Genomic DNA, 26,072 nt, shown 5'->3' on the forward strand with positions numbered 1-26,072 from the left:
CTCTAGATTTGTTCATGAATGATTCGCATTTTAAGACGGTGTACTAAAAGAAAAGCAGTATTCACGTCACCATAGTGAAAATATGTGTTATATGTGCATAGAAAGATATAATTTAATTTGTATTAGCCTATGTATGTCTACAATGAGGCACCATATGTTCTACTTCTACTCCTTTGTGATACTTGTATGCTGTGACTCCTTGAGGGGCCCTTGCTAGCAGTGGTTCTCAAAATGGGGTCCCCAGGCTACTGAATGTAGCCATTTTTTGAATAATCCTTGATAATGCTTAAAAATTCTGGAATCATTAAAATAAGGAAATCACAACTCTTCTCTTATGGGCAGATTTATTTCAAAGATTGTTGGACAACCACTTCAGAGACGTATGATAACAGCATCCTAATATTAGCAAGGAATATCACATCAGATACTAGCCATGTTTTGTATGGAGTATAGGTTGCTGCCTTCAGGAAGGAGATGTGGTGTTCCAGCATACAATGAGGGCAGACCTCTTTTATCTATCAGTCGACTTTGAGGCTTAATCATTTTGGCCAGGACTACTGAGCTGTGGACACTGGACATTGCTCTTGCCTTTGTGTCTATGTATGCAATTATATTTTATTTTTAGTTTCTGTGTTGTCAAATGTATATGTACTGTTTCATACAAGGCCGCAAGACACATTTCTGTGCAAACTGACAAAGTACATGTGGTGGTCCGTGGCCAAATACACATCAATGTGGGGGTTCTTGACATGTTTAAGAACCAGTGCTGTGTACAGGAATTGATGGCTTCACTTCTGACATGCGGCCACAAGGGTGCAGCACCATTGCAGAGAATATTCATTGTTCTGGAAATGAGTTTCAAGTTTTCACATACACACACAAGGCGTTGTATTAGACTTAAAATGTCTTTAACAATACATTTGTCTGTGCGTAATCTTAAAAGAAAGAGAAGCCAGGTAATTATGCTCTACACATATATGATATGTTCTTATATGTACTCTTTGGTGCTGAGATCCACCTAGCCTGTCATGGCCAGATTAATATCACTCTGCGAGATATTAGTCTGGAATCTCTGTGTGGAACCTGCTTTTCCAAAGGGCGAATTAAAAAAAATGCCTCTGGTGATAAACCTGCCCCAAATTTGCATACAAGTTCCTGATTGGTCCATCACTACTTCGGAGGAAGTGAAATCCAATCACTGCCGAGGGCAAATTTATTTTTTGCAATGGCAGATTTGTCTGGACTGTGCAGGTCAGAAATCTGCAGCATGGTCAGAGAGGCAGTCATGTTTGTCATCTGTGATCATCACAGGAACATGGTCGCAGAGATGGCCTTCCTGGAGGCAGTGAACAAGGTCTTCCAACCCTGCCATGTTTAGCTCCACCCCAGATACTTGACATACTATAATATAAATCATAAATCTCTGATCTCTGGACTTTTGTCATCATGAGGTGTAACAATGTTTGTCTCTGGTGATTCTTGACAAATCCAGAAAACATTCCATATCCGTCTTCTAGTGTATGATTTAGTAAAATATCACTCGAGTGCATTTGCAAATGTAAAACCATGTTTGGTAATATGTTTACAGCACATATAAAGCAGAAACGATAGAAAAATACTCTAATGCACGTTTAGGACTGTGCAATCGTGACATTACTGAAGCAATGAATACAGTGTTGAACAGTGACTTTAACAACAGTACATTTGTGATACATTTTCACTAGTAAAAGTTAAATAGAAAATACAAGTTGTACTGCCGTGAGGCCCGTGACTATTGGTTGTTTTGCTAGCTTGAGTACATCATTATTTGATTGTACATACCGGTAATGGAAAGAGTATTCCAGTAACTAATCATTTTTGACATAAACGGACAAAACCTCAAAAGTGACTTGTCCGTTTGCGCTGTCCCACATGAGCCTGAATGTCTGACCGAATTACACATCGCTTCACCACTTGCTGGCTAATCTTTACACCTGTTCAGTCATTTGACCTGCAGAAATGGCTATACCTGACATTTTCACAAAACACACAGCCGAACAGTGAAAAGTGCAAAATAAATCGTAACAATAAGTATAAATGAAGACACTTTGCTCTCAGTGTATGCTTCCAAGAGCATAATACAGCAATCAGATTATAGGAATGTCATGAAGAAAACCAATCTAATCGTAGAACCTCTGACGTCTGAATACACCGTGACTGCAGGCGGTCCTTCCACGCCACTGTGTGTCCGGATGCATTCCTTTTCTTTTTCAAGCGAGGAACCCTCAGTCTACAGTAACTTGCTGGCTTGCTGGAGCCAACCCCTAATTCTACCCACATATATACTACCACTCATCCTAGAGTGGCTGATATTATTGACACCGGCCCTGCCTTCCCTGCAAGTCACGGAACCCTGCTAATGGCCTGGTCTCTTCCTCTGAGATTCTGCTGTATGAGGGATCTTCCATCAGAGGACCGAGTGGTTGGTGGTTGGGCCTGCTTGGCTGTGCAGCACGGCATCGTGGACAGTGGGAAATACCATCTCAGGAGTCACAGCCCCGGTGAAGAACTGCAAGGTGGCCAGCTCGGACAGTAGGGTTCCTGTTTGCACAAAGCAGAAAATGGGATTTTTAAGTGAAATAGCGGGTCAATGGGCACCAGACAGATGGAATGAGCCACCTAAATCAGTGGTTCTCAACCAGTGGTCCGGGGACCACCGGTGGTCCTTGAGGCGGTTCCAGGTGGTCCCCAGCTAAATGGACCCTTTTAGATCTTTAACTCTTGAGAGCGTAAACTGAAACCAAATGGACCCGTATGGGTCCATTTGGTTTCAGTTTACGCTCTCAAGAGTTCAATTATTGTTAAACATCTTCATTACTTCATTTACAAGAAGTCTACACAATTAGAGAATGTATAGAATAATTTATATTTTGATCAACGTTTGCCAAACACATTGTAGAATTGTAGACAAAATTGTATCCAACGACAACAAAATATTCTTTAGTTTTGGGGTCTGACTAGGCTAAATCTCATCAAATGGTGGTCCGTAGCTCCAAATGCCAAGTAAATAATGGGCCTCGTCATGAAAAAGGGTTGAAAACCACTGACCTAAATGAAAATATATGCTACTGGGCATATCACCTGTCACTCTTGTTAAGCAAGCCAACTAATATAAGCCAATAGGACACTTCTGAAGTTACTATCCACTACTCAAGACAATATCTCGTTTACAATGGACCACTTTATTCCTTAATACTTACTGCTGCACCCAGCGATGAACACCTGCACATCCACAGCTGCATACTCTTTAATTACCTGCCAAGACAGACACAATCAATCATTTTTCATTCTCATCAAATATTAATGAATTCATGTATTTATTTATTTCATGAGCGGGGACAGTATGGTGTAACCGTATTTGTATTGTCACAGTGAGGTCAGCAGGTGTGCCAGTCAGCTCAGCTGGCACCAAGACTCCTGACTGCGACCGAGTACTCTGATGACACTTGACATGAGAACAAAGCTCTAATCTGTTATGGTATGACCTAATCTGAGACTATACAACTTTGGGGGTTTCATACAATGCACGTTATCACATACACGAGCTTTATATCACTGTTGTGCAAACCGGCATGAACCAGACAAAAGAATCTGGTCACACACTAATGGTTTGTCATTCACTGTCTATTGACTCTTGGCCAAACGGAGAGCCTGTGCAAGAGTGAAGGAGTTAGGAGTGGAGTTGATGCATGCACTTGTGTTGTCTGTGTTCCTCCCCTCTGTCTCGGCCCAAATCTCTCAGCGATAGAGTTATACTTTATCTAGAGGAGGGCCCCCAGCTATTCATTTGTTTTTTTCTTTTTTATCCCACAATTTTGTAATCCATTTTTCACCCATGTCAATTTCCACATACAAAATATTACAGTACACACTGTCGGTAATAATCACAACAACAGAATAACCCGGAACCAGAAATCCTCTACTCTCTCTCTCTGAACCTGTGCTCTTAAAGGCACAATATCTCTCCTGGTGAATGTCTCTCAATGTCATTAGATGTGGGTCAATATATATATCATGACAGATCGATATTACGACAGATATATTGCCCAGTCCTACGTTCCTCCAAGTGAGAAGACATTAAAAAAAAGACTTTAAATAGAACGAGACGCCTCTGCAGTACATACCGATTTCATGGCTTTGGCCCCCACTGAGTCGATGAAGTTGACAGGCGTCCAGTCCAGAATAATGGAGTGGATTGACGTGAGCGGCTCCAGGAAGCGGTCCATTTCCGAGTCGGACTCAGTGTGGGTCTCCGTGACCTGTCCGTTCTTATGGCCCTCAGCCTGGCTGTCAGACATCACTTCACTGTGGGTCGCATCCATGTCCTTCAACCAATCAAACAGAGAAATGAGAGCGCTTGGTTAAAAATGTCATTCATGCCGAATACTACAGTACATAATAGTGACTTAGATTCATACAGTGACTTTCAAGAAACCAAAGCACATACGCCAAAACAAAAACAAAACTAGCAGTCAAAACTCAAAAGCGGCATCATCTATGTGTCTGGAAAAAGATGTTCTGCCATTACAGTGCGTTTTAACAGCGGGCGAGCATCGGGCGACACATCGCCTAATCGCCCGGTATCGGGCGAAAAGATGAATTATTTGTATCTTTTCGGGCGACGTTCCTCCATCCACTTTTCGACTATCGGCCGTTCGCATGCTATTGACGGTATAAAAAATGCACTTCCGGAAAATTCGTCTGGCTGTCGCCTGCTGTTAAAACGCACTGTAAGTGCGTCGACTTGCTTAAATAAAATGAAACTGAGTGACAGTGTGAGTTACCAGTAACTTCAACTTTATTGTCACAAAACAGCTTTACAGCTATAAAATGGCCCCGTACGGGTGCGTTATAGGGGTCCTTGCAATTAAAAAGTTTGAGAACCACTGCACACTAAATGGAACACAGCCTTAATTAGTATCATCTGTAACACCTGTGAAGGAAGTAGGGAAGCAGCCCGGAAGTAGGTATCTTTGTGCATAGAGCCCTTTGTCCAAGCTGCTCCAGTGTGTTCTCTTCTACGATGGACAAAACAACATTCCTAATCTATATCCAGTAAGAATAAACTGTGACACCCCGAGCCGTCAGACCAGTTTTGATGATACTGTAAACATGAAGCACGCCGCAACATGCAAGACACGAATGGAAGGGGATTACTACACTAAGAGGAACGACAAACTCACCAGTTTAACCGCGGCCTCTTTTTTCTGTGTAGAATTCTGTTTGTGCTGCTTCCTCTTCTTCAGATTTCTCTGGGCTTTCCGGGCGGCTTGTAAATGTGCAGGGTTCACACCCGTCTGTAAACATAATTTGAACACTTAAGACATGAGGTGCCTACAATGTGGTGAAGTGGTTCAGTCCTACCAGAGCCATAGAGTAAGACAGAGTTATGCAAACTCCGTTCACTTCATGGGGCCTACTACAGAGTACTACAGACGAAAAACAGTTTAAGTCCACACTAATTATCCATAATGTATAAATGATGGATAAGGGGTCAGGACAACGAGGCCTTTTCGTGGAGGGGTCAGAATAAAATTTGGACTTAAACTGTTTTTCGTCTGTAGTACTCGATGGTGATGCCAAACCATAATGCCGGATTCCTCTCATAACCAATAAGATCTGAGCCAAGTCTCCTGAGGAGACGCGTCTGAAGTCTGTGCTGGACGGGAGTCTCCGGAAGTAAAAGCAAAAACAAACACAGGACCTGTGCCTGTGACTCGAGTGCTTTGCTCAAGTATACCATAACAGTGGCAGTTAAGAGAGGTGTTCCACTGCAAAGACTGGGGTTCAATTCTTCAGTGGTGCCTCTGGCTTGGCATTCAATTTCAAATGAACCCAATCGATGGTTGTGGGAAGCCAACAAGGGATTGTGTTCATTATTGCTGCACTATAGAGCGTCGCAGTCCCGCCCCCTTTCATGACGACGCCAGGCCCAGGAAATGAATCACAATGCATTTTTCCCATAGACATTTCAAAAAGTATTTATTTAAAGACCTTTTAAGCGTCGTATGAAGCCAACTCGAGTCGTGACAAATCATGATAACACACACAATATTTTGGACCAAACAAATAATTACAACAAAAAAAGTGTTGTAACCTGCCGTTTTTGTTCTACTTTCTAATTCTTTGTTTGGCCCGAAAAAATTGTGTTTGTTGTCATGATTTGTCACGACAAGAGTTGGCTTTGTCCGCGGCGTAAACGTCTTTAAATAAATACTTTCTGAAATGTCTATGAGGAAAATGAACGGAGAATCATTTCCTGGGCCACGGGACTGCGACGCTCTATAGCGACTCCTACAGGTCGGTCGGGGCACCTGCCCATGCAGCAGGGAGAGGATCTGGGAGGGATGTGTTGTTCATGCGTGCGTGTTACGCCCTCCCGGTGAAACTCTTCTCACTGTCAGGTGAAAATAAGTTGCTGCTGGCGACTCCATGTGTCTCAGAGGAGACGTGGTTGTCTACACCCTCCCCAAGACAACTATGGGGGCTAACAGCGATGGACTTTGTGATTAAACATACGTGTCTAATAGTGAGTGATATGCTAATACAACATAATTGAAACAATTGTGGCGGTTGCATTTGGTCTCCCCGCTCTTCTAATGAGACATTTACATCCTGCGGTCTGGTTTGATCACTACTGGTTAACAAGAGGTACTGTACCGCCTAAAAGGTCAAAACAAAAGTATCCTAGAGTAAGTGCCCACTCTATTTCATTCAAAATCATTTCAGCACTTGAGGACCGGGGTTCAAATCAGATGGAAAAATAGTTAAACTATATAAAAGGTAATTAACCGTGCAGCAAACACACAGTAAGTAATTCACTTATAGTATATGCAGTATGCTCTACATCAGGGGTTCTCAACGTTTTTGGCCGGGGACCCCCGGAAATGCTTTGGCAATGTCTCGGGACCCCCGCCCCGCCCCCTCCCGACCCCCAATATAAATTGACTGCTACAATAACCTTAAACCATTTTGGGCGGGAACCCCTTTTGATGTTTTAAGCATTGTTATAATTTAGCTATTGAAAAATAGCAGATCTACAAGCTCATAGCGCGCCACCGAGTGGCGCGCTATGAACTTGTAGGTCTGCTATTTTTGAAAAATCGTGAAAATAAAATTTAAAAAAAAATCTTTTTTTTTTGTTTTTGAAAATATTTTGGGGACCCCCCAAAATTATTTGGCGACCCCCGAGGGGTCGCGACCCACGGGTTGAGAACCCCTGCTCTACATGTCCATGTGTATGCATGCACATGCTCGTGCACATGTGAAAAGGCAGATTACCTTCTCTTTGAGGTTGTTCACATAAAGCTCACTGTTGGCAAAGTAGATTGAGGAGTTGGAGTGGAAAATCTTAATCCCCGAACATTCCGCTGCCTGCGAACGAGACCCAATCACAGACAGGCTTCAGTATTTCAGCTGACAGAGCTTTAAAAAGTTCACATGTGCATTTGCTCATCATATTTGGAGGCTCACCTCTTCATACTCGGCCACATCACAGTACAACCCTGTGTCTGTCACTTGGCCAAGGATAGCACTCTTGGGGCTGGAGAATAAAAAAAAGATATTCAAAATAGTGATAATAAAACATTCACATCTTTCACCTCATTTAAAACATTGGCAACAACAGGCAACAGGGCAGGATGATATTAAAAATATTTGCCTCCAGAGGTATGCATAGCACAAAAACAACCAGTTCAGTTACAACTTACATTTGTACTGATGGCTATAAGATGGCAATAGGTTTGGTTTTGGTGGACTAGATCTACTGTACTGTATGTATGAACATAGACTTTGGCCATGAGTAACATAATAAAAGCCGATCTAAGCAGGTGGAGTTGAGGAGGTGGATAAATATAACAGCAAGACCGATGACTGCACAGATGCCGAGCTGAGTGGGGTCGAGTGCGCCATATGAATAGACTAGAAACAATGACCAAATTGTGTGAATGATGATTGGTTTGTTTGTACAGTCTATGCGTGCTACCAGTCACGTTGACCACGTTCAACCTGGTGTCTCTATTTGGGCATGTCATGAGATTTTATTTATTTTTTTAAATAGAGAAAATAGCCTATCTACACCCGTCGTGAGCTTGTAGGTGGGCTATTTTTGCAGCACAACACCACAATAAGACGTAGTATAAAATAGGGCCTAAATTGTTTTCTGAGCAAACGTTTGATGGTGCTTTGCGTGACCTTACCTTTGTGTTCTGTAGATGACAGTCAATATAGCAAATCCAATAGCCACAAGAAGACCATAATCCAGACCCAGCAGCACGGAGGCTACGAATGCCACCAACCAGATTGCCTGAAAGAAGCAAATCCATTAAGTGCTGTAGTAAACACACACACACACATGAAGCATTACATTAAAGGGATAGTTCACCCCCAAAATGACTTTTTTTCCATCGATTACTACTCAAAAGGAGGCTCTTTGTGTCTCCATAGGGAACTGCTGGTCATCAAATTATTGGCTTAGGAATGTGACAAAAACAAAAGGAAAGATATTCAAATCTCCATGGGGTGAGGAGAAAAAAGTATTTTTTTAGGTTGAACTATGCCTTTGAAAACCATAATCCGAGTCCATATAATCATCAATGAGTTTTTTTCCCCAGTTCTGGTCCCACTGTCATTCACTAGTTGTAGTGAAACAAAAATGCTAACAATTTCCACTTTTGGAAACACAAACAAATATACGGGTCAAGTTTTTTGATAGACTAAATTAACTTGGATAATTAACTCAGTCGTCCTGACATCTGTATGTTATGAAATGGGGACTCACCAGTTCAATTTTGCTGGTTCTCCACAGGGCCGGGATGTCCCGGGTCTGTTTGAACATGCCCAACAGGTTCACCATGATGATGGCTGCCAGCACAGTCTGGTAACAACAGGTAACATACATGATTATAGTTGATACATGTCAAACCAACTGAACAGGATCCATAAGATGTGACTCTAAAGGGGTCCGACAATATTGTTATAGTTTATGGTTTGATTGAATGATTGAATACTTTATTAGCAGTTTGCGACTAAATTAATCACACTTGTGTGAAGTGAGGGGCGCTCTTATCATACATCATTTCGGCCAATCACTTTTGGTGTCTTCACTTTTCTGTCCTCACGTATTATACTTACATTCCGTGCTCAGCCAATAAAATCATCGTTATGGCATACACAAACTCAAAAGGGGGCTCAAAAAAATAAAAACAAAAGTTCAGCCTATGGGTTATTTGTTGTCCTTTTTACTCAATTCATCGAAACATTTAATGATAGACAAATAAAAGTAATCTATCGTTTATAAAGCCATTGAGGTTCTGGCACTGTTGCAATGACTGCTGAAAGGAAACATGGTTAGGACTCACTAGCTTTGTGTAAGGCCGTCTAAATGCTCTGAACTCCATATGCTAGAGTTTGGTGTGCGTTTGGTTGTACCCACCTGAGGAAGGGGCTCGAAGATAAACCCGACAGCCACCACTACCAGTAGCACCACTAGAGATGCTAGCAGCCCTGCAATCTGACCAGGCAGACGGCACACACAGCACAGGAGGAAACACAAAACAAACACACCTCGATAAGATAACTGTGTCAACAATGGCCGGTGCCTCGTGTAATCTTTATGGCTTTACGATGTCAATTTAGCAAATGTGATGAGGTCACGCCTGTGCCAAGAAAAGACAAATGTGACGTGCGCCCTTCTTTTTTTTTTTTAATTTTACTTTCAGACTTATATTGAGTGTGGGTGTGCGACTGCGTGCGTGCGACTGTGGGTGTGCGACTGTGGATGTGTGACTGCGTGCGTGCGACTGTGGGTGTGCGACTGTGGATGTGTGACTGTGTGCATGCGACTGTGGGTGTGCGACTGTGGGTGTGCGACTGCGTGCATGCGACTGTGCGTGCGTTCATTCGTTACCTGTGTGTTGCCCCCTGTGCTCTCCTGCACCAGACTTCGTGACATGGAGCAAGTGATGGCAAAGGTTTGGAAGAAAGAGCTGATGAAGTTACACAGACCCAAGGCAATCATCTCCTGTGATCAATACAACAGTCAGTGTTATTGTACGTCGGTGTTCAGAAATATGCTCGGAGAGTGCCGGATCACTTTCTGGTCTTTGAGAAAATTCAGAGTCGGATCTTTTCCGTTTGAATATCCAGAGCATAGCCCTCTGGTTGGCCTTTGTCAGTGCCCACACAGGTTATCTGAGCATCTGAACAGTGGAGGAGGAAGGCATTGGAAAATGTGATGTTGCAGATTGTTTGGTACCCTAGACCAGTGGTTCTCAAAGTGGAGTCCAGGGACCCCTAGGGGTCCTTGAGAGAGTTCCAGGGGGTCCCCAGCTAAATGATAATTATGAAACAAATGTACCCTTATGTAACTCTGAGAGTGTACAAATGGAACCAAATGGACCCGTTAAGGTCCATTTGGTTCCATTTGTACACTCTGTGTTAAATTAACGTTGATTTTACAATAAAAATTGTGTTCTCAGAGATAGAAAAGCCATTAAATGGGGGTGCGTAGACTAATGCATGTCAAAATGGGGGTCATTGACATTTAACGGTTTGATAATCACTGCTAGAGCCATAAAAATCTTCTCTTATGGGGGGTCCCCGCCGTATCTTTTCAAATCGGGGTCTGCGGGATAATAAGTGTCAATTTGGGGGTCCTTGACATGAACAAGTTTGGGAACCACTACCCTGGCCTAGACGGTAGTATATTAGCTCTATGATAGAACATAAAACTAGTTTCAGCCTCACCTGGTTGCCGTCCACACTGTAGCCATGCTTCAGAGCAAAGATCTTGGCCAGAGAGATGCCCATTGAGAATCCTACGATTGCTATGGCGAAGGAATCCGTGACCAAATTGGGCAGGAGAGAGAAGTGTGGAAGTGCAGGGGGGAGGAGCCTATAGACAGATATATAGGCAAAACACCCGTTAGATTTTGCTTTGAATTGTTTTCAAACAAAATAAACTTGTGGCATAAAAACAGCACCAAAATGTCCAACATAGTGTGATACACGTTACATCATGTAAATGATAACAACTGACAGCTGGCGTACCCCTATCAGAACAAGTGACTAGTAGGGCTGCAACGATTAATCGATTAATCGTAATCGAATCGATTATTCAATTAGTTGTCAACTAATTTAGTAATCGATCAAATCAAAGTTTTTTGCAATTTATCATAGGTTATTTCCCACTTAACCATAGTTTTTCCAGTGTTAAGTGTAACCAAACTAAAGAGGAGGGAGCCATCTCTCTTCTGATGATATCTGATGATAGTTGCACAGTAGTGACTGCAAAGCAAAATAATGAACAAGAACAAAACATATGGCTTGAATATTTATTTTTAAATTAGTTCAGAAGAGTACTGTTCCTTTTAGACTGACACATGTGTAGCTATTCTTTAATCAAATGTATGCAGTCAGAATAAGCCTAAAGACACCATGAGTTGCTTTAATTCATTTTAATTTAGTTTGTCTTTTATTTGAATAGCAGCCTAATCAGCAGCTAATCAAATGCATTTTTGAATGAATTATATTTTTTGTTAGTTAGAACAATAACCTAAAATATATTTTTAAGGTGATAGCTAAATAAGTGTCATAATCTGATGAATCGATGAATCGTTTAAATAATCGGCCGATGAATCGATTATGAAAATAATCGTTAGTTGCAGCCCTAGTGACTAGACATCACACACCAGCCGTGACACCAAATCAGTGTTCATGGTACAATGGAACTTGACATGAGAGAAGTGGTATAGTGAAACAGGTGCCAGTGGTTCTCAATGTGGGGCCCAGGGACCCTCAGGGTTCCTTGAGGAGGGTTCCAAATGGACCCTAACAGTTCTGTAACTCTTTTTTTTTTAAAGATATATCTTTTTGGCTTTTTGCCTTTATTGATAGATTTTTTACAGTTACAGTTTATGAGAGGCAAGGGGGAGAGAGATGGGGAGGAAGACATGCGGCAAAGGTCGTCAGGATCGGGACTCGAACCCGCGACACGGCTAGGTGCCTGGACCGCTCGGCCCAGGCAACAGTTCTGTAACTCTGAGAGCTGTATGGAGGTCCTTGAAATAAATATTGAGAACCACTGACCTACAGTATGGCACGGCCTGTCTCTTTCTGACTCTCTTTCTCGCTCTATTTCACTTTCTGTCTCTCTACATTCCCTTTGGATACTCCTGCAGTCTAATCTACTCACTAATGACAGCTCACTTGTTTCCACTTCCCTGTTAGTCCTGCCAATCTACTCATCTCACTTCATTCCCCCTCAACCATTGCTCCTTCAAAAACGCCTCTCTGTATTTAAACCAGTTCACTCCCTCAGCTGTCTTTCCTAGATGTTGTCGGTGTGTGTTTCCTGGCTTTTGTCTGCACTGCTGTGTTTGCGTGCCTCACCTCTCGTAAACCTGATATTTGTTTAATAGATTATGACTGGGCGGCCACGGCCATAGCTGAATGGTTAGTGAGCCGGCCTAGAACTCCGGAGGTCCTACGCATGATTCCGGCTCTAAGCAATGTGTCGTAGTGTCCCTGAGCATGACATGTTAACCCCTAACTGCTCCCCCCTCTGTGGGCAGCACTCAGCGGGTCGGTGTCATTATTTCGTCGGCGCGTTGGTCCGACTCGCCCCATTAATAACCGTGTCCTTAACCCTAAATGCACGCGAAGTCACGTTGTCGCTCTAATTCCGTCGGAATTACCAGCGGATCCCGCACTCAGCTACTGTAGGTGAAGCTAAAAAACTGAAGTTCCTCCGAGGGTAGGGTGAGCAGATCCAAACTGTTCATTTGAGGGACAGAAGTATCGCTTGTGTGGGACAAGTCCCACACAAGCAATACTGGAGTACTGGGTTAGCAACTTACTACTTGAGTTGCTATTAAATGCCTTGATGTCATATTTGACCATAGGCCTATCATTTATAAACTCCTCTGGTGTCTCACATTTTGTTTTAATATCATGCTTTTTTTATGCTATTTTAACAGGCTTAAAAACACATCTTGCAGGAAGAGACAATGAGAGAGCTTTACAACAGAAGGCCAGGTATTCACGGTATTTGAACACTGATGCAATTGCCTGCCAGTCACAATGTGGGACAGGGTCTCAATTCGTGGGACGCCTGAAAAGTCTTGGAAATGAGGGACTGTCCCATGCAAAGAGGGACATCTGGTCACCCTATCCGAGGGATGTGATAGGCATAAATAATAAAACATCAAAACCAGTGTGAAGTGAGCGGTGCCTACGTAATCGTTACAGTACGTCACTGAAATAGACTAATAGAAAAGGTAACCACAGTAACCGTGCAGTATTGGACACCCAAACACACACGGCCACATATTGGAGCGGCTAGCACCGCTCAAAAACCTGCCTTGCATCACTGTTCTACATCTGGCTCCTGAAAACCTCTTTTTAAAATCAGCACTACAGTACGTCCACTGGAAGCATGTTAGTATGTTGTAGAAATGCTATTGGAATTTATTTTTAACAGTTAAGCCAGTATAAATACACCTTACTTCCAGCACCCTCGCTCAGACCACACGGTTCTCAGCCTTCATTATGATGTGAACACAACTGTAAAGTTGTATCTTGATCTGAACTATGCATAAAACGGTGCACACACAGACTCAAAAAGGTGAAAGCAATTTGAGCCGCGCCGTGGCGCCTGGTGACGCCGGCTTACCCCACTGGAATTGTCCCCACCACGTCCACGCTGTAGTTCTCCGACAGCCCGATGGCGTAGGAAACGCCCGTAGAGACGGCGACCATGATCATCTCTCCAGGAATGGGTACAGGAAGTTTCTTCTTGAAGCGCTCATTGATGTCTTTAATCCCGTATAGGAGGACGATACACACCAGGCCCACGATGAGAGTGGCGATGTTGGTGCTGGTGATGTCACTGAACACTGCCTTGGCACTCTTGATGGACAACAGAGAGGAAGATAGGTGTTCACTGTTAATAGATCGATTGATTGAATGTGAGGTTCGTGTCATGTGAAAAGAAAAACGCCTAAAAGAGAATTCATGTGCTTTAAATCAAATGTTGTAGTAAAGTCAGCAGTATTCACAAGATAGTTTAGAGCACTGGTTCTCAAAGTGAGGTCCAGGGACCCCCATGAGTCATTGAGGGTGTCCCCAGCAAAATGGCAGATCTAGAAGCTTGGAAATGTGTCACATCTGCTATTTTTGAAAATGTTTGCCTATGGCATGCACAAAATAAGGATGGCCGGTTGAAAGTGGTTAATTTCAATATAATTTCAGCAGCTAGAGATCCAATGAGATATGACCATATATACAAGTAAGACGCGCAAACGCGGGAAGCGAACGCAGCTCGTAAATTGCAATAACAACAATTAGAATAAATTACGTACTTAAGGTTTTTTAAGTTAAGTTTTTTTAAATTAAATTTTTTTTTAAGTAATTTTTTTAGTGTGTGTATGTGTGCGTGCGTGCGTGTTTCTTTTTTAGGTTTTTAAATTAAGTTTTTCCTTTTTAAGTTTGTCCTTTTTAAGTTTTTCCTTTTTAAGTTAAGTTTTTTGTGTGTGTGTGTGTGTGTGTGTGCGTGCGTGCGTGCGTGCGTGTGTGTGTGTGCGTGTGTGTGTGCATGTGTGTGTGTGTGTGTTTTTGTGTGTGATACAGCTGCGCCCTCTGGTGGTGGGCGGGTGGTGTTACAGCGTGACACACAGACACACAGACAGACAGACATGATCTGCTGGGTCTCATAGTAAATGCTCACTGCGTTCACAATAATATGATCATGTGTTTCCCCCACCTACAATAGAGACAGTTATAGAATTCTGTACTTGTATCCAATCTAACAACTAATATCTTCTCTTATGGAGGTCCTTGGCACCAAATAATTTAAAATGGGGGACCCGTGGATTACTACTGTATGTATCAATTTGATGGTCTGTGACATCAAACAGTTTGAGAACCACTGGTTTAGTGGACCACGGAAAACCTCAACACTAAATAAACCAAACACTTTTGTGATTCTAGCTATACTCCGCAGCAAAGAACTGCAAGGACAGCCAGCATGCAACTCACGTAGAGCGCAGAGAGGGGCCCGCTGAAGCGCTGCGTCTTGACCCCCAGCAGGTACTTGAGCTGCGATACGAAGACGTGCACGGCCGCCGCTGTTGTGAACCCTCGCACCAGAGGCTCAGTGAGGTAGATGGCCACAAACCCAAACCTGAGGAGACCTAGGACCAGCTGGAGAGGGGAGGGAGAGAGAAGGAAACGGAAAAATGAAGCTACAGTATGATAAAAACACAGTCGATCCAAGCAGCCTTAGAACATGTTTTGCCGGGATTCAGAACACACGGAAAAGCTCAACGGTTAAGGATTAACCTGTGATGTCATGCTGTACTTTTTATTTGTGTTTTCTCTATTCACTTGTTGATTAAGGTCCACAGAATGAGAGGCTTACTCTGCCGAAAACATTGCGAGAAAAAGGTTACGGCCATTTTTGTATACCACACCATAGACAACCAATATAAGGCAAAATTTCACAAATGTGACAATTGTGACATGTCAAACTACGGGGTTTTCAGGATTCTGAATCCATTCCAAGCATTTGTTTTGCACGAAAAACACTCCTTGGCCTAGAAACGGCCATAGCCGTCATCACAAATGTGATGAGGTCAGCACAAAAGTGATTTTTGGGCACATTTTGGCAAGTGGCTATGAAATTTGGGAAATGTTGCCTTTTATTGGTTGTCTACAGTATGGTGTGGTATACAAAAATGGCCATAACGTTTTCTTTGCGATGTTTCCGGCAGAGCAGGCCTCTCATTCTGTGGACCTTAATGACCAAATTAATAGAAAAAACACAAGTACGGCATGACATCACAGGTCCAATTTTGGGCCTGTGGCTCCCCGGCTATAAACGTGATGACGTGTTTTTACCACATTGTCTCAAACCAAAAGTATCAACACAGATTCAGGTTTCAAGACCCCCCCACCCCCTCCTTTCCCTCCAACCCACTGATGTCAGTGATTTGTGTAAACAACACTTCTGGAGCGTTAGAACAAGTGAAAAAAAAAGCCCCTAACCCTTTGTTGCATTACTTTACTCTGTGAGGCTAAGCAAACAGCCACCAGGGGTTGGTATACACAACACGAGAACAAAAACACGCCGGCCTGCAGAAACCAACACCAGACCCTCCAGGCGACTCTTTCCCATCGATGTTTTATTATTATTATATGTCATCGTCAACTTGCTGGGTATGGTACTAGTAGTGTTGATTTTGCAGATGAAAAATGTTTGTCGACTAAACTTTTTCACAGACATAAAACTAAATGGAAACTAAATGAAAACTAAGCTATGGTGACTAAAACTATGACTAAATATATTGACAATTTCATCAACAAATGAAAACTAGACTAAAATGATAGGAAGGAACTAGTGGACAAGAGATCCACTATAAGTAAAAGACAAGTCATTTTACAATCAAATAGCCGATAGATCGGCTATTTTCAGCAAGTGTAATAAAGGCCCGCCAAAATACGTTTTAGAAGACTAAATCAACTAAAATATTGTGATATTTAGTCGACTAAAACTAGACTAACACTAAAACATTCCATGTGACAATGTGACCAAAGCTAAATGAAAACTATTCAAAAGTACTAAAACAAAAAAATCTAAATTTGCTGTGAAAATCAACAGTGTGTGGTAGTCCTCTATCAGCTAGGGAACAGACCTGGATGATTCCCACCATGGTGCAGAGCACCACAGCCAGCTGGACCCGCCTGGCGTCGCGCGCTTCCACGTCTAACACGCTAGACGCGTTGGTGCCGTTGGCGGCCGGGATGTAAAACATGGAGTCCGGAGCCTCCCTCACGGCCACACCGCCGATCATCAGGCTGATCACGGCAAACGTGCCTGTGGGGAGAACAACCACAGGACAGGAGTGTCACCCGCCGCTACCGTGCAGACAACGTCTCGTCCCAAACCGAAACCGTTACTTTTCAGGAAAATTAAAAATTAAGGACCTGTTCCAATGGATCCCAGTGCAGTTATTATTTAATAAATAGTTGCTATTGCTAGTTCTTCTTTGGTTAGGCCTATTTAAAAAGAAAAAATAACAATAAATTAGAATTATTTTCTCAAAAGATATACCTGTCCTGTAGTATCTACTGTACAAGCTGCCAACACATGGTTACCTTGTAGATCAGTTATTGTTATTATAAGTAAAAAATAGGGCATTCATTTATGAACAAAAAAAACAAACATTAAAACGTTCAATATGGAGACAGACATCCCAATGATTGTTATCCTGACCGTGACAAACTTTATCTTGTTTTCTTGCATGTGTACAGCAGGGTAGCCCTAATATCTGCCCTTGCCTATTCCTCCATTCCACGCTGAGCAGAAGATGTTTTGTTTCCCAGGCGGAATATAAGACCTGGGTTTGATTCCAAATGCTTACATTAGGGGCTCGTCTGAGATCGGGTTTCCCCGAGGGATAGAAGGGGGTGAGTGCAGCAGAATAGCCTTCGCCAAGGGGGGGGGATTCCCTTTGGTAGAGAGGACGATGTTTGGTTTTCCCATGTGGGAGTCCCAGGTTTAGATCCAGGTTGTTACAATTTACATACAGTACAGTATGCTAGACTCGTTTCACTTTACTTTTCTGGTATGCTAATCGGTGGACATAACCAAAACAATCATGTTATTATTATATATGGCCAGTAAAGCATGAACACACAGGCGGGTCAAGCTTGGGGTTGCATTTAATTGGTGTAAGGCATGTAATCCTAATGTCAACACCTGCCTAGAAATTAACCTCCTTATCAGTCTCTGCACACATCTGAATGAAATGTATTTACGGAGTGGCTCCCAAACAGGGGGGGGGGGGGGGGGGGGTGTGAGACAAGTCCAGAACTATACAAAAAGTTATGAATATATATATATTTTTCATTTTAAATTACATCAGTGTGTATATATATATATATACATATATATAAACACACACACACACACACCTCTGTGATATTTATTTAAAAAAATCTAATATCCTACAGTGTATATTACAATATATTAGGGACGGCCGGTAGCCACGTCACTATGAGATAACCATAAACAAAGTATAGGTGTACAGTCAGGTTTTAAGAGTTATGTACTTCAAGTGTGTGTGTGTGTATGTGTGTGTGTGCATGTGATAAAGTATTTGGCTCCAAGTTGCGCAGCCATCTTGCTTCAACACATGCCAAAATTTTCCCTCTCAATGTTTGTACGTACAAGGCAGCATTTTGGTTAGGAGCCATTAGCATCGGAGGAGGTTGCAAACTACTTTCAATTTATTGTTGCTCTCACCTTTGTAAAGGTTGAGCGGGCATCGGCTATGGTGCCCATTTCTCAAGTGTGACAGCTGACATTTGAGAGGACCCTGACCCCCCTTCAATGTGTGTGTGTGTGTGTGTGTGGGTGTGTCTCCAGTCATTTGAGGTCACTGTGTGTGTGAGAGTTCTCTTCCTTGTACTTATTCTGCATTGGTTTGACGATATGTGTGTGTGTGTGTGTGTGTGTGTGTGTGTGTGTGTGTGTGTGTGTGTGTGTGTGTGTGTGTGTGTGTGTGTGTGTGTGTGTGTGTGTGTACAACCTGTGCATCTGGCTATTATGTATTTTATTTAGTCAATCCTAAACTCACATCTTGAGGAAAGACACACACCAGAGTGACAGTGTAGCCCATGTTGGTGTGAGAGGGGCTGTACACATAATTCGAGCCGACTGTGTGCTTGGCACGGATCGTGGAAAACGATCTGGGAGCACTGACTGTCCAAGAGGAAAAGATTGTACTGTATCAAAGAGCAAATCTAAATCCATGGTGTACATGATATTAACAGGTTTCAGCCCGGAAATCCTATTTTGTGCATGCCATAATAGGCAAAAACATAAAATATTCTAAAAGAAATTCAAACAGTTTATAAAGTAGCCAAAATAGCGTAGCTGATCAACAAGCTCACAAATCCTCTCATCACTATTTGTTGTATGACAAGATTTAGGACGTCTTAGGGGTTTAAGTATTTGGGGTTAGCCAACGGGGTTAACCAGTTGAATTGAATTCTCACTCATTGCTGCTTTGTGACATTAATTGCAGAGCAGAGAACAGTGACTGTGCGGCTGTGGCGACATCACAAAAGCCACACTTTTTGTTTTGTTTCTTTCCATCTCTTGTTGGTAGAATCTATTACCCATCTTATATTGTGACGGCTGAAAGACAGAAGGGAAACCGCTGAGGGTTGCAAACCGCAGCCATGTTATAATGTAAACCGCATACTGCACAGTAACTACAACCCACAGAGCTTAAGTATGAGGATTACCTATTACCTGATGCTTACAGCACAGTACCTATGGATATGTGTCTGGAGGTTCCAAAGAAGGTGTAGAGTAAAACGGGGTAGAACGAGGAGTAGAGGCCGTACACCGGTGGAACGGCAGCCAGCATGGCATAGGCTAAACCTAGAAGAAGAAAGGGAGTTAGCACTTGAACCCTGATTGATTGATTGATTGATTGATTAACAGTTTGCAGAATGACAGTACATTTCAAGTACAACTCAATACAAAAACTGTTAACTGTGAGTGGACGTCACTGGACGACACCATAAAGCATTACACTTGAATAGGGCCCACCATTTTCAATTCATCAAAACATTAAGAGACATACGAATATACACAACTATATATAGTCAAAACAGGAAATCATCATAGAGGAGGTAAAAACATATACATTGAGGGGGAAAAGGGGTGCGTGGGGGATTCAAAGTTTGAATGTTAAACATGTTAAACGAATGTTAAACATTAAAGTTCTCAGTCTCCTGGATTCCATGGAATTCCATGGAATTCCTGGAAAATATGAAATAGCCTATCTGCAAGCTCTCAATGGGTCACAGATTAAGATTAGAGCATTTGAAGTGGTCAAACTAGCAATATGTTTAGAAGCATATTCCATAAACCCATATGGTCGCGGATATTTCATAAAAGCAAAGGTTAAAGCCTCAGTCTGTGATTTCTTTACCTGATTGGCAGCAATGTAGACAGAAATATTACAAAAACTTCATAATTTTACATAGTGTTTAGGAAACGGAGCTAGTTCGAGATATATATTGGTGTCGACTAGAGGGAAAAAGCAGGGGGCCTAGTATGAACCAGTGGAGCTGGAGGTCAACAAAGTATATAGGGTTTAAGTCTGGAGATAAGAAACAAAACATATAAGCCTCTAGTTCAGGGGTCGGCAACTGAGATTGTCCTCGGGCCAATATTATTCCCAGACATTCCATCGCGGGCCGGCCGTCTGGCGCGTGCGCGCGCGCGCGCGCAGCGCGTGTGTGCCCGTGAAATTCGGGTCTAATTCGGGTCTAATTCGGGTCTAATTCGGGTCTATTTGACCAATATAAATCAACTTTTTTCTTTTTTTTTTGCTGGAAAAATATGGTGCTGACACGACGTTATGCTGCTTTCACACGGGCAGATGCAAAGCTACACTAGTACACCTAGTCACAGAACAGTGTCGTCGTTAAGCAGCAGGAGGATCCCACTGGCAGCACCTGTCCGTTTATCATTAGCACAACCACGAACGTCCAACACATATACAATGAATTACTCACCTAATGCTGCCTGCAGGTTCCATGTTTAATTCCAGCGGTGTGTAACCTACATTGTCTAAGTGACAGTTTTCATATTGTAAATATGGTCGCTAACGTGGGACTTAAAAAAAAAAAAAAAAAAAAAAAAAAAAAGATTCTCAAAATTATCTCACGGGCCAGATATTATTTCTGGGGGGCCAATTTTGGCCCGCGGGCCGCCTGTTGCCGACCCCTGCTCTAGTTTGAGGGCGATGTCAGCAGTGGAGTTAATGCGTCCGCAATCTGAGAACCCATCGTCAAAAAATAAAGGAAAAAGAGCGCCCTCTTTTACTTTTAATTTATTGACGGAGTCAACAGTCTGTCCGTAAGTGTGACACACAGCAACTGAACTGGCTCAGGAAGTACAAACAAGCACAGTGGTGTGCAGAGCTTGTCGCCCTGAGGTTGAACTTTTGCGCAGCACCCTTTGGCAACATTTCAGCTTAACTTAAAAGAAACGTCACAAGGAAGTGTGGAAAAATTCAGGATATAGTTATTTTGAAATAAAGTTTATATGTAGGCCATTGAAATATGGTAGTGAGTGGTGACTGAAGCATTGCACTGCACTGACCTTGAGGGAGTTGCATAACCCCGGTGCTCAGCCCTACTGACCTTGAGGGAGTTGCATAACCCCGGTGCTCAGCCCTGAAACGACATCCCCAACCAGGTACTGCTTCACTGGATAGGAAGGCAGCCATGTTATAATGGGCAGAAAGCTCAGAGCTGCTGCTTTGGCCCTCTCTGATGAACACCTGTGGAATGATAGAAGAGACAGAGAGATGGAGTTGGAGCTGGTGAAGCCTTAACGGGAAATGTCACCCTTTTTGCAAAAAACTATGTTATAATGACTTTTAGAAGAGTTAGAACACTTTCCTGGGGGTCCTTTGTGTGTGTAATATGTGGTTTTAGATATTTTTGATTTTAGCAGTGAGCCCAGTGTCTCTGATGTCATGAACACGGGGCTCACTTACTTCCTGGACTACATGTTGTCTCAGTAAGACAGCCCTTCCTCTATCCACAAGGAGGAGCAGTGCACGAAAGCATTATCGGAATTGTATTCCAGGAAGGAAGTGAGCCTAGTGTCCATGACATAAGAGACACTGGGTTCACTGCTAAAATATAAAATATCTGCAGAATAATCTGCACGGCACTCGGTGCCGCACTATGAGTTTATAGATCTGCTACTTTTCAACAGCTACAGTTTAACATAATGCTTAAAACACCAAAAGGGGTTCCCGCCCTGAATGGGGTCTGGAATAGGATACACAATTGCACCTAATTGTCTATGCAGACAGAGTAGAATCCCAAAGAGAAGCTCCCAAGCTACCATCGAGTGCACAGTTAAAACTGAAAGATGCAGCAAGATGTTTCACCTCTGTGAGAGTCTGTGTGAGTGAGTGTGTCAGGCAGCGCAAGGCTTCTGAAACACATTTGTTGTTCACTCAAGATGAAAACAGATTTAAAACCAACATTTCATCCGCAATATTTGGTCATTGAATCTGTCCATGTTCGTCGTAAATATTTCTGAGTGACAATGCAACGCATTCCTCACTCTTGCTAGCACAGACAGGGGGGGTTGAGTGGAGTGGTGTTAACTTCCATCTATAATTTTCAAAAACACAAAGCTGCATGCTAGACAGCGGTAGTGAGAGAAAGCTAGAGAATGGATTCAGATCAGCTGTCATATAGACACTGTATGGCCATACAGTAGGCGTCAGGCGAATAACCAGCTCAGTGGCCTTGTGGTTAGTGTCCTGAGATTGGGAGGTTGGGGTTCGATACAAAATCATTGATATTGTATGTCTCCCTGCTTGGCATTGCATTGGCTTGGATAAGTCCCTGCAACATACTAGCCTCATGGTACAGAAACAGGAGGCTTCTGACCTATGGGCCACACAATTGTTTTCTTCCCCAAATCATCCCAAAAACCGGTACTGGACACCTTTGCAACGTTTTGACACCCCTGACGTACAGTTGGAGGCCATCGATATTGTCCTTTTCTTTTTGCTGAGGTTTGCGTGATCTGCACAAAAGGACAGTTAACCCATTTTGGGCGGGAACCCCTTTTGGTGTTTAACATTATGTTATAATTTAGCTATTGAAAAATAGCAGATCTACAAGCTCATAGCGCGCCACCGAGTGGCGCGCTACGAGCTTGTAGGTCTGCTATTTTTGAAAAATCGTGAAAATATTTATTTCAGAAAACTGGAGGATTTAGAAGGATTTTTTTAAATTTTGAGGTCAGGCCTAAATGGGTCAAATGATAAGGGACAATATCGGTGGCACCCAACTGTATGGGCCACACAATTGTTTTCTTCCCCAAATCATCCCAAAAACCGGTACTGGACACCTTTGCAACGTTTTGACACCCCTGACGTAGGTCCATACTTACTGAACATGCTGTGCGAGTCTCTGACGGAGTGTAGTGGGACACCTCTCTCTGCGGTGGAGGAGCTGAGTTTGGATGTAGCCCTCATCGTAGACCGGCCTCTCTATGCGGTACCGGCACACATCCGTCAGCGCAGCTGTGTCCTCCTCCTGGGCTGTGGTTACATGTTGTTCCATAACACGTGAAACAGCAGGGCACAGTGGGCATGTCAGTCGGGTCCGGCTGGAGACTGAGGAGACCTTTCCGTTTCTCACCACTTCCCGCTTTTCTGTTCACATGGGGGGGAAGAGAAGCAAACTCAGTCCGACAGAGGTTGAAGGCTACACCAAGTGTTGTTGGGAGAGCGAGGGGGAGCAGAGTTAATTCAACTCTCAAAGTGGCCGATGAAGCTCTTGTTCGGGTCCATTTGGTTCCATTTTTTGTACACTCTCAAGAGTTACAAGATGGATAAATTAACAATGAGGATTTTACTATGCACCAGTTGGGCTAGGGGGTTATCTGCCTTCATGCACCATACATTTACTACTACCACCATTGTGTCCCTTCACTGTGTGTTGCTGTTATGGTGTAATGTATATTATTATTATTTGTATTTTCTATTGCATTTGTATATGTTCGTTGTTAGTTTACTGTCTGTCTGTATACTGTATGCAAGAGTGCCAAAGGCAAATTTCCATGTTGTTAAATGTAATGGACAAGAAGCAGTGTTGCACTGTGTGCACTGTTGATGATCGACTTTTTTTTCCTTTTCTTTTTTTTAAAATAAAATATTGTTGTGATTTTGGTTGACCATCGGAGTGGTCCCTCATGTGTCTCCATCTAAACCAAAGGAGCGGTGGGTGAGGATCAGCTGAGACGCACTTGGGGAGCACATTATGTTAACACCAGGCCGCATTGCACATGCATTCTAGTTTATTAGATACACACAGAGAAATAGTATGAACAGCGGATAGGATATGCATATCATATCATTGCACACATGCAGCCAGTCTCTCCGATACAGTAAGTAGTGGATGGTCATCATATCATGGATATCAATAAGCTTACGTAGAAAAGTGTTTCGCCACTAGTCAAGTCAAGCATAAATCATAACAAATATGACGCTCAGGGTTGACAGTCACTAACTCAATTGACCAAATATATATCTGGGCAAGTGCAGTTTGCCTTCTGGTTGCCCGAACAGACAAGTGGGCAGCACGTTTCTTTTTTTCTTGCTTTTAGGGAATGGGAACAAGCAACTTTCTATAGTTCAAGATTCACACAATATGAGATATTGTATATCTGCCAATAAACATGATAGAATGTATAAGTGAACATGATCTTTGTTTCGGGGAATTGACCGGTCCACCCCTGCTGTACCCAAATATTTGCTCAGAGGCCAGGATCTAAGTGTAATAATCTATATACTCTACCTTTGTTTGGACAGTTTGTAGTACAAATTCCTGAAGGTTAAAAGTGCATTTTAGAAGGAAGTATGGGGACACGTGCATCTACAGCGAAAGTAGTGACTTCTGATTTCCTGACTGAGACCACACAGCATGTGATACAGACTCCATGACTTAATAGGCATGCTTGGGCATAAAATGGCAATGGTGAGAAATTTAGAATAGCATTTTTAGATGATGGGAGGAATTAACATGATATTTCTAGCTCCTAAAGCACGGAAAGTATTATAAAATTATTTCCCTGTCTCCATGTCATCCTCCAGCAACGCACGTACTGTATGGCTACGCAACACAAACTGGGAGGGTATGTCATTATGCTGAGGACAGGCCTATCATTCAAAAAAGAATAAACGTTTGTTGTCTGACTATAGATATAATGACTAAAAGTAATCAACTTTGAAGGACTGGACTAAACAGGAACTGGAATGGAATTAATTAGGTTAATATAATATCCCTGCTGTTTCTTTTGATTCGCTTAAAAGGACACGCACACGGCAGACCTAAACTACAAACCTGAAAACGTTAATTTAAAATGAAAATAAACGGATCATTCATATATTTCTTTTACCTGGCTGTAGTAGTAGTTCAGCAAACACCAAAGCAGCAACACAACCCCTAGCTATAATCCAAAATACGGCATAATACAGGCTCACAGTCTGTCACAATGAACTCACTGACAACAAACGGACCATTATAACTCACTGTACCTGTTCCAGCATTAGGCGGTGGTGATGCTGCAGCACCAGTACAGTATTCAAACAGCTGAGGATGTTATTTGACTCCGGGGTGGTTATTGTTTAACGTCGACCAGTGCCCCAAACTATCCGTGTGGGTGGCTGTGAGCAGAATAGCAGCACAAGAGACTGCTGGAGGAGGATGAGGGGGAGGGGCCAGTGTGCGTCACGGTCACGCTCCCTGCTGCGTCACGTTGTGTGAAATGTACCCATGATGACAATGCTGCACTTTATTTTGGAACTGTACCCACACTAATACGTTTTGGAAGGAGATATATTGTTGACAATATTGACTGACTTCTGTCTGCATTGGCAAAATGTGCTGTTTGGCTTCAGTAATGACAGTAGCCTAATAAGAAGAAAAACGAATATACATTAATACAATAATACAGACGTATACAGACCAGACGTATACATTATTAATTTGATCATCTATAGCTCAATTTCATATACATAAATCCAAATGTAGTCATTCCAAACCTTCATTCATTGTATTTGAGATTGAGGCCAGGCAGTACATTAAAACAATTTATAACTCAAAACATAAGAAAGCTGAGAGTTGCTTTGTGTTCACTCTTTAATGTTTTCTGTTTGTAATCCCCCTGGCTCTGATGTTGAATTGTTTGTGTTTGTTTGTCTTGTCTTGTCTTGTTTTGTATTGTAATGCAATGTATTGTATGTCATGCCTGAAGATTTGATAATAAAATAATAAGAATATAGACCGATTTATTTAAAAAAAAGGGAAAAAGAGAGAGAGAAAAAAAAACTTGTCCGATTTATACTTCGTCGTACGACGGAGCATACACCAGGCGCGACTGAGGCCAAAACTTGCATTTCTTGTCAAACAAACGA

General features: G+C 42.6%; 1 protein-coding gene across 2 annotated transcripts; it reads right to left on the reverse strand.

Annotated features, from left to right (window-relative positions):
* Positions 1–339: 339 nt before the first annotated feature.
* On the reverse strand, positions 340–25,416 carry slc26a5 (solute carrier family 26 member 5). Of its 2 annotated transcripts, XM_079493765.1 has the most exons (18): positions 25,194–25,416; positions 23,045–23,309; positions 21,265–21,404; positions 19,379–19,489; positions 16,731–16,912; positions 15,076–15,240; positions 13,712–13,947; positions 10,786–10,933; positions 9,947–10,060; positions 9,473–9,550; positions 8,819–8,914; positions 8,238–8,344; positions 7,513–7,582; positions 7,321–7,413; positions 5,223–5,336; positions 4,164–4,364; positions 3,240–3,294; positions 340–2,580 (listed from the first exon to the last, which is right to left on the reverse strand). In XM_079493765.1, the coding sequence occupies exons 2-18, from the start codon at positions 23,215–23,217 to the stop codon at positions 2,447–2,449; spliced, it is 2,217 nt and encodes a 738-aa protein (XP_079349891.1). In that variant the 5' UTR covers positions 23,218–23,309; positions 25,194–25,416; the 3' UTR covers positions 340–2,446. The 2 variants fall into 2 exon arrangements, with proteins under 2 accessions (XP_079349891.1, XP_079349892.1); XM_079493766.1 differs by lacking the exons at positions 21,265–21,404; positions 23,045–23,309; positions 25,194–25,416 and adding an exon at positions 21,224–21,251.
* Positions 25,417–26,072: the final 656 nt, after the last annotated feature.

This window comes from Electrona antarctica, assembly GCF_951216825.1.
Source record: "Electrona antarctica genome assembly, chromosome: 23".
Lineage (NCBI taxonomy): Eukaryota > Metazoa > Chordata > Actinopteri > Myctophiformes > Myctophidae > Electrona > Electrona antarctica.